The sequence below is a fragment of the Brachypodium distachyon genome, chromosome 4, assembly GCF_000005505.3.
Source record: "Brachypodium distachyon strain Bd21 chromosome 4, Brachypodium_distachyon_v3.0, whole genome shotgun sequence".
In the NCBI taxonomy this organism is placed as follows: domain Eukaryota; kingdom Viridiplantae; phylum Streptophyta; class Magnoliopsida; order Poales; family Poaceae; genus Brachypodium; species Brachypodium distachyon.
The window spans coordinates 16,445,394-16,454,550 of record NC_016134.3 but is presented as its reverse complement, the minus strand read 5'-3'; the positions used below and the strand labels follow the sequence as shown (position 1 = coordinate 16,454,550).

General features: G+C 41.7%; 1 protein-coding gene across 1 annotated transcript; it reads left to right on the top strand.

The window, feature by feature from the left end:
• Positions 1-887: 887 nt before the first annotated feature.
• Positions 888-8,429, top strand: LOC100839121 (protease 2). The gene is made up of 11 exons (XM_003575894.4): positions 888-1,241; positions 1,892-2,172; positions 2,283-2,477; positions 2,912-3,261; positions 4,471-4,762; positions 5,574-5,732; positions 6,191-6,556; positions 7,116-7,181; positions 7,507-7,555; positions 7,639-7,762; positions 7,907-8,429. Exons 1-11 carry the CDS (start codon positions 1,076-1,078, stop codon positions 7,980-7,982), a joined length of 2,124 nt encoding a protein of 707 aa, XP_003575942.1. The 5' UTR covers positions 888-1,075; the 3' UTR covers positions 7,983-8,429.
• The last annotated feature ends 728 nt before the right edge of the window (positions 8,430-9,157 follow it).

The window sequence follows — 9,157 nt, the reverse complement described above, 5'->3', positions numbered from 1 at the left end:
GATGATTTTGTACAGGGAGCTAGCGGAATAAACACCAAAAGCATTATACTTCCAAATCATATCACCAATATCATTGGTGAGAGCGGTACTATACACAATCTGTTCCAGAACATACCATTGCTCCATGAGGGCAGCACAAAAATTCCTTCTAAAGGTAAGCTAACAGTATGACCATCCCAAATAGAAGCCACAATTTGAAATTGTTCATGGCATTTTTTTTTTGAGAATGGAGCCGAGCTTGATTAATTAACCACAAACGGGGCATATTTCATACAAAGGGAAGAATTAAACAGCCAGGGGGAGGTACCAAACCGAATATCCCTCCCAGAATCTGACATTTCTACTATTACCAACCACCCACCTACAGGGGCAGAGGCAGGACCAGGCCAGCCTTGGCCCTCCCTATGATTTCGAATTTCTATTTAAGTACTTGTATAATCTTTGCAATTTCATAATATGAGCATCATATTCTTATGCTTTGACCCTCACTAATAAATCATCTTTTTATTCTGACCCTCTCTATATTATTTTCCTGCCTTCGCCCTGCCCACATGTAGGCAAACTTTATAGATTGGGCAGCCGACACTATCCTTTCCAAAATTGAGAAACTCCAATGGTTTTGCTATTGAAAATGTGTGGGCTGTGAGCATTATATTTTCTGCGAACAATGGTGTGCCAGATTTTGCTATTATCGTGCAGGAACCTTTTGAGTTTTGACACAGGAGCCCAGTAGGCAGAGATTTTATTTTCTTCCAAGAAAGAACAAGCCACCGGCCCAACCATCACTCTCTTCAACGTTGCACCTCCTCGGCTCGTTCTTTACTCAGGCGCGACTCCCAAGTCCCAATCTCGTACAGTCAACACGCATTACAGAGTTGCTGTCAAAAGAATGCACGCATTACAACAGAGCACAGACACACCCAAGCTCTGCTGCTCCACACTGTCACACTGATACCGTCGGCCCAACCCCACCGGGCCTCACCAGCCGCCGCCGCCGCGCGCGCCATCCTCGGCTCCTCTCACCCCCCTCCTCCCCGGGCCTCGTGGGTCTATCTCCGCCTTCCCTCCGCGCGCGATGGCCGCCGCGGCGCCGGGGGCCAGGAAGGTGCCGCGCGAGCTGGCGGAGCACGGCGATGTCCGCGTCGACGGCTACTACTGGCTCCGCGACGACTCCCGCTCCGACCCGGACGTCCTCGCCCACATCCGCGCCGAGAACGACTACACCGCCGCCCTCATGTCCGGTACGTGAAGAGCCGCCTAGCTAGTTGCGGTCCCGCCATTGGTTGCGGAGCTTCTGCTTTGCGTTGCGTATTCGCTCGATTGGATTTGACCGTTTGATTCTGTGGGCTGGGTATGCCTGCTGCACTGCTGGTGTACCTTGACGTGCCTGGTCACTGTGGACTGGAGGCTGGGAGGATCGTCCGTTTGTCATTGCTTGATGGTGATGCGAGTACATTGCTACTTAGGAATGTGGAGTGTACCGAACCGCTTTGGTGTTTGTCTCTGCGCCAAATATTTAATTAGTATGGCTTCACCCAGGTTGTATAGTACTCCCTCCGATCCATAAAAAGTGTCGGCCATTCTGTACTAAGTTAGTACAAATTTTATACTAAGTGGGCGACACTTTTTATGGATCAGAGGGAGTAACTTATCATGATACTGGTCACTGGATACTTCCTATTTGATGCTTATTAGTGCTGGCAAGATCAACCTGAGCTGCTGCTGATCTATCGGTGTAATTTTATTGTTGGATTATTAGCCTGTTCAGCTTGATTGCTAGTGGAATTTGTCTTCCTGTGCCGTGGCGCTAGGCACTAGCCTGTTCATGACAACTAGCATCACATAAGTTCTATAACAGTCTTTAGTTTATCTCTTCAATCCTTTCTTCTAGATGTCAAACAACTCGAGGATGAAATATTTTCTGAAATTAGAGGAAGAATCAAGGAAGATGATACAGATGCGCCTCTTCGCAGAGGGCAGTATTACTACTATGAGAGAACATTGACTGGCAAGGAGTACGTGCAACACTGTAGGCGTCTTGTACCAACGGATGGTCCTACTACAGTAGATGATGTGATGCCCTCAGGACCTAATGCACCTGATGAGCATATTCTTTTAGATGAGAATGTAAAGGCAGGGGGGCATGACTACTACAGCATTGGGGCTTTCAAGGTATAGTATCATTTTGGATCCCCTTGCTCCATGTCTGCGTGACTGTGTGCTCATGCACACATCTCTTCGATGTTTCTTATATATGTAGTTCAATTTAATATTCATTTCAGGTCAGTCCCAGCAGTAAGCTGGTTGCTTACGCAGAAGACACTAAGGGTGATGAAATATATACTGTTTATGTCATTGATGCGGAGAGTGGAAAATATGTTGAACAACAACTTGAAGGAATTACTTCTGACATTGAGTGGGCTGGTGATGACTACCTTGTTTACATAACAATTGACAGAATTCATCGACCAGATAAAGTATGTTGACACTTCTGCCATATGAAACATTTCCTGGTTCGTGCTCATGAGCAGTGTAGAAGAGCATGTAAAAAGTTAGAAATAAATGAGTTGATGTTTTATTATTTAAGTAGTGCAATTGTTCTATGTCATCATTGTTCTCAAGCTATTCATTGTGGTGGTGTGCACTGTTCCATACATGTCACTTTCATTGTCCTTTTTAGAAAAGAAAAAAAGGTTACTTGAGTTCTTCATTTGTAGTCTAACAAAATGACAGTGGCATCTTCAGATTAATCAGTTATTTTTGAGTCCTAAGATGTTAGCAAATTGGACATTCTAATAGCTAGTTTAGATACTAACATCAATGCCTGACAAGCGTGCATGTCTGTGTTTTTCAAGGCTTGTCATAGTTCCATTGACTCGGTACCTATTATTTATGGATTTTTTCATTGCAGGTATGGCTACACAAGTTAGGATCTGATCAGTCGGATGATATATGCCTATATCATGAAAAAGATGACATGTTTTCACTTGCTCTTCAAGCTTCTGAAAGCAATCAATATTTATTTGTTGGATCAGAAAGCAAAAACACAAGCTTTATATTCTACCTAGACATATCCAAACGACGGAACAAGGAACTTGCTATTTTGACACCTTGTGTATATGGCATTGATACGACAGCCAGTCACAGCGGAAACAATTTCTATATTAAGAGGCGAAGTAAAGAATTCTACAACTCTGAATTGGTTGCTTGCCCATTGAATAATATAGCTGAGGTCACTGTCCTGCTACCACATAGAGAAAGGTAGTCAACTTCATTGCTATTTCAGTTTGAGAGGTCGCTATTTTTCGTTTCCAGATCATAACCAGATGCACAGCACCGTTTGTCAGTTTGATTGTTTCCTTTTTTGGTGAAAATTCTCAACATAATCTGGTTTATGTTGTTTTATTGATTTAATAATTGCTCATTTGGAGATGGTATAGAAATGATTATGATGAATATATGAACTTGTACAATCATGCATTCAACTCTGAAAAAAGAAGCATGTTAGCATCAGTTTTCAAACGCTTGTTACTTGTTAGTTGTATCTACCTTAACGTAAACACGTTTTCATTGTACCAGCCTCAGATTTCTCTGAGCTCTGTTTTAGTGTTCATATGGACAATCTACAGATAATAAAAAGGTCTTTATTATGTATATATGGATACTGAAGAACAAGGATATTTCACAACTGCACAGTAGACCTTTTTTCTTTGGAAGTTTGCTGATAAAATGAATTGAAAGATTCTTGTAGTTGTACTACCATTACAAATTGATAAGTACAGAATTAACACCATAAATCACAAGCTAATGCACTTGGACCTCACTGAAATTTTGTAACTTGTTGGAACATGTCGATTACTGTTTTCATGTTGCAGTACTTTCAGACCTATGAATCATTGGTAAGATGACAATGTGAAAGTTCCTGATTTGAATATACATTTGCTTGCTCAGTTATTTTCCTTTTGAATTAGGAAGTGTGTAATAAGCTTGATGGTAGTATATTTTAGATTCTTATCTAGTAGCCTTGTGACCATGAGGTCACGGGTTCGAGTCCTGGAAACAGCCTCTTGCAAAAATGCAGGGAAAGGCTGCGTACAAAAGACCCAAAGTGGTCGGACCCTTCCCCGGACCCTGCACAAGCGGGAGCTACGTGCACCGGGCTGCCCTTTTTATCTAGTACGCTCAAAATGTTTTTGGAGAATTATGTACTTAGGTAAATAGTGTAGAAATGGTAATGATGAATATATACCCTTTGTGAAATGTATGATGACTACTCAAGCTACACCTAATGGATAATTGCACACGACATTGTCATAAGTTATTCAATCTGCACCTTCTTAGTCTACAAATTTAATTGGCTGTACTTTTGCTCTTTCTTATTAATGTGAAAAATTTATGTATCGGTGATGCTGCATCGCCCATTGAAACATAAGTACCATAACTGCACAAAAAACCTGACACTCCTTTCAGCGTGAAAATTCAGGACTTCCAGCTCTTTGAGAATCATATTGCTGTCTATGAACGTGAGAATGGTCTACCAAAAGTAACTGTATATGGCCTACAGGCCAATGGAGAGTCAGTTGGGGAACTTCAGGGTGGACGAGTCATTGATTTCTTTGATCCAGCATATGCAGTGGAACCTGAGGAGTCACAGTTCCATTCTTCTATTATTCGGTTCCATTATAGCTCACTGGAGACACCACCCTCTGTCTTTGACTATGATATGGATTCAGGGGTGTGTGTACTGAAGAAAATAAATACTGTAAGCTATCACTTGCACCATTTGGTTTTGTATTGTTAGGAACAAATTGGGGTCTACTTCTTCAGGTTCCCTTGTACTTGGCAATGGTATAAGGCAAGCACAATGAATATCAATATTTGAGCAATAGAGAACTGATTGGATAGTTTCTGTTTGTTGCTTATGCTACTGCTTAGGCAAGCACAATGAATATCAGTATTTGAGCAATAGAGAACTGATTGGATAGTTTCTGTTTGTTGCTTATGCTACTGCTTTGACTTTTCTTAATATGCTATGCTATTGCTTACGCAACTGCTTTGACTTCCCAAGCCAAAAGCTCTGTGCAGATTTTGTTTTACAAACCTAACACTCTATCTATTTCCACATGTAAATTGATATTAACTTTGAGTACTTTATGTTCAAAAGATGTAGTACTGGCTATCTAGTAAGATTTATTAGATATAATAAAATATTCTGAAAGTACTTTTGACGAGAAATTGCTTGTATAGTTTCCTGTGGACATTCTATTAGTTTTGTTTAAACCAGTGGTTAAAGTTGCAGAAGTCTACCTATACATACACAATAATGATTTACATTTTAAAATTGAGGGAATACTGATTAGCACATCCTATAAGTGGTGTTTTCTTTATAAACATGAACAGAGTAATGGATTTTTTAGTTTTATTTAAAAGTATGTGATGTGTTAGTATTATTTTCTTGTGCAGTAAATGTTCTAGGTCCCATCTAGCAAATTTGTAATTTATTCACCACTTCCAGTTGTATTAGAAAAGAACTGTTTTATGAACTGCTGATTTGAACCTATAACTTTTCTTAGGTTTTAGGTGGATTTGATGCATCAAATTACGTATCAGAAAGAAAATGGGCTGCCGCTTCTGATGGCACACAGATCCCTATCTCCATTCTATATAGAAAAGATCTTGTGAAGCTTGATGGCTCAGACCCCATGCTACTATATGGCTTTGGCTCCTATGAGGTATAATATTGGGCCACTTTTTAAACAGAAAGGAAGTTTCTTCCATCATGAATATCTTAGACTATTTTGCAGGGCAGCCTGTGATTCATGCCAATATTGTCGGTTCATCTCAGAGGCAGATGGCTCATTTGAACAGTTCAAGTGTATTTTCTTTGTTTATACAATATACACAAAGTTTCCCCAAAATTTATATTTCGAAACTTATTGGCTCCTATCTCACAATACTAGTTTTGCCATTGTAAGGTTGCCCGAGACTGTGTAGCAACGTGATAAAACATAATGATTCCTCTTCAACCCATAAAAGTTTGCAAACCTGGCAAACTGACTATCAACAGATTCCTGTTTCAGCAAGAAGTATAACTGATTCTGTCCAGTGATTTTTTTTTGAGGCTAAGATTCTGTCCAGTGTTATTGTGCTAACCATGCATAATCCTTTTATACACCCCTTATGACAACAGGTATGTGTAGATCCGAGTTTCAGTGGATCAATATTCTCTCTAGCAGATAGGGGTTTTGTTTATGCAATAGCTCATGTTCGCGGAGGCGGTGAAATGGGCCGGAAGTGGTATGAAGATGGAAAGCTGTTGAAGAAGAAGAACACCTTCACTGATTTCATTGCTTGTACTGAGCACTTAATTCAAAGCAAATACTCTTCGAAGGAAAAGATTTGCATTAATGGCAAAAGTGCAGGTGGCCTGTTGATTGGTGCTGTCCTAAATATGAGGCCTGACTTATTCAAGGCAGCCGTTGTTGGGGTACCTTTCGTTGATGTTCTCACAACCATGCTTGATCCAACTATTCCATTGACTACAGCTGAATGGGAGGTATTCATCTCCTCTGACGCATCTTAAGTGAACTTTTCTTCCATGTTCCACCATTGTATCGCCATTCTATACACTAGCTTAAATCATTTAGATAAATCAGTGCAAACTTAGCTCAACCATCACACCACATTGTCAAATCAATACCCCAAGTGGCATCCAACCAACCACTGAAGCAGTGATGCTATTTGAACATCTGTCCAGATTGGTCGAGCTTGAGCTTGGGCAAGTGTTTTCTATTGAGCTTGTGATGCGCTTAGGTTAGCCTTTGGTTGGGACTAGGCTTTGGCCAAAATAGCTTGTGCTTGTTCAGGCTGCGATGATCTTCCTATGATATCTATCTGAACACCTGTAGTTTGTAAACCATTCCTTTCTTTATGAACAAAAGATAGAAGCTAAACAATTTATGCCCATTACAAATTTACAATGCACATGTTTTATTCTGGTTGTCTATTTATCTGTTTTAGTCCACTTGTTTTTTTCTAGTCAGAAACACCTGCTAAAATGCACTTGTATTTTAGTTTCTGCTCTGATCAACTCGTAATTTTTATCCTTCGTTCAGGAGTGGGGTGATCCAAGAAAAGAAGAATACTATTTTTATATGAAATCATATTCTCCAGTTGACAACGTAAGTGCTGATATTATGTATTCATACACAGATTTACTAATTTTAGAATTCTACTGAATGTATTCATTTCTGGGGGTGGATGTTTTAATGGTAAAGATTTGTTAGTGACACTACTAGTTGTTTGATTGGTTTGGACTTTAGACTCGATGAATACATACATGAGTCGAAAGAAAGGGCACTAAACTCTGAGAGCCTGAATAAGAATTGTGACATGTGTCTGTGCGCTGCTATTCGTCACTTTATTTCTCCCGCATGATAAGTCAAAATTGACTGCAAAGTTTTATTCATCTGAGACTCTTAGGTGTTATGTTTGTCCGCATTGCAGGTGAAAGCACAAGAGTATCCCCACATTCTCGTCACCGCTGGCTTAAATGGTAGGTGCTCCTTCGATTAATTCAGAGTTTCTGTTGACTACAGGTAGTAGATGCATCACTTATCATTCCTTTGTAACACCCAGATCCATGCGTTATGTACTCCGAACCTGCTAAATTCGTGGCGAAGCTGAGGGAGTTGAAAACGGGTGACAATCTTGTGTTGTTCAAGTGTGAACTCGGTGCTGGACACAACTCCAAGTCAGGGAGGTAAACAGAAAACAAGAGTAATTCGTCTTCATCTGTGTTTGTTTCTGAGCACATCATTTTAGGTTTCACAGCCAAGGGGCATCGAATAGAGAAGGATGAATATCATTCTTTTGTTTTTTTGGCCTAATTGTTTGTTACTTGCAGATTCGAGAAACTACGAGAGGATGCCTTTGCTTACGCGTTTATTCTCAAGGCGCTGGGCATGACCCATAAGGCTTGATTGTGAGCCATTCGGAATATTTGGTCCAATTTTAGATGGTTCATTTCGCCGATGTAAAACTTGTCTTCATTCTACCGATTTTGGTTTTACTTGGTGTATCTTGGTCAGGTGGACACCTTTGATTTGTTCCACAGAGGGCATTTGATTGGGTTGCTCCAATGAACAACTTTAACAACAAACAGAATTCGAGCTTGTATTGATGCCGAGCAACAAAAGTACTTTACGCTCACCCTGCAGGCCTGCACGTCTGTGTCCTCAAACGGTTCGCTGTGCGGGCTCAAGGATCAAGCAGGAGCCCAAGGCTTAGGCTGCCTTTGTTTAGACTGGAGTTGAAAACAAGTTAGTTAGAGCTGGAATAAACTAATTTTCTGCTAGAGCTGGAAGGCTGGAGCTGGACCTGACTTGTTGTTCGTTTAGTATAGTAATGAAACTGTGGCTGGAGCTGGATGGGGATAGAATGTCTGAAATATCACCGTTTGCTGCAAATTTTAATCAACTGCTGAATTTGCTGATATAAGTATAAATGACGAGTTTAAGAACTGTTTTTAGAGTAAAATATGGTGTTTTTAATAGGGTTTACCTAAAATTGTGTGTTTTGGCTAGATTTAGCCCGAGTCTTGATTTCATATATTATATAATTTAATGACAATGAGAAAATACTACTTTCTCCGTTTCATAATTCATGTGCTGCATGTTCTACAAGGTCACCTCCTGTACGGGAATGAGCCAGCCGGATCCGTGAGAGGTTGGAAGCAGAGCAACTCACTGTCTACCATCGGGGCCTTCGGCTTCACTATGAGCACAGAAAAATCAAGTCTGTCAGTCACAACACTTTGTCGCTTGGAGCAGGCAGGCAACGGAGTCAGAGGGGGGCACGGAGGTCGGGCCTCGAGGCGGGAGACGAAGGAGGCTATGGCCATGGAGATGATCTTGCGCGCGGCGTCCAGCTGCTCGTACGGGTCGGTGGGGATCACGGCCAGGATCTCGTCGGAGGGGACGAACTCGGGACGGCGGAGGAAGGACACGGCCCAGCTGGGGAGAAGGAGGAGGCCGCGGAGGAGACGGTAGGCGGCGGATCCGGCGGAGGCTGGCCGTCGGCGCGCCCGGCCGGCGCTGGATCTGGTCGGGCCGCCGCCGCTCGCCTGCTCGGTCTGGATCTCGCTTGCTCGGGAGTT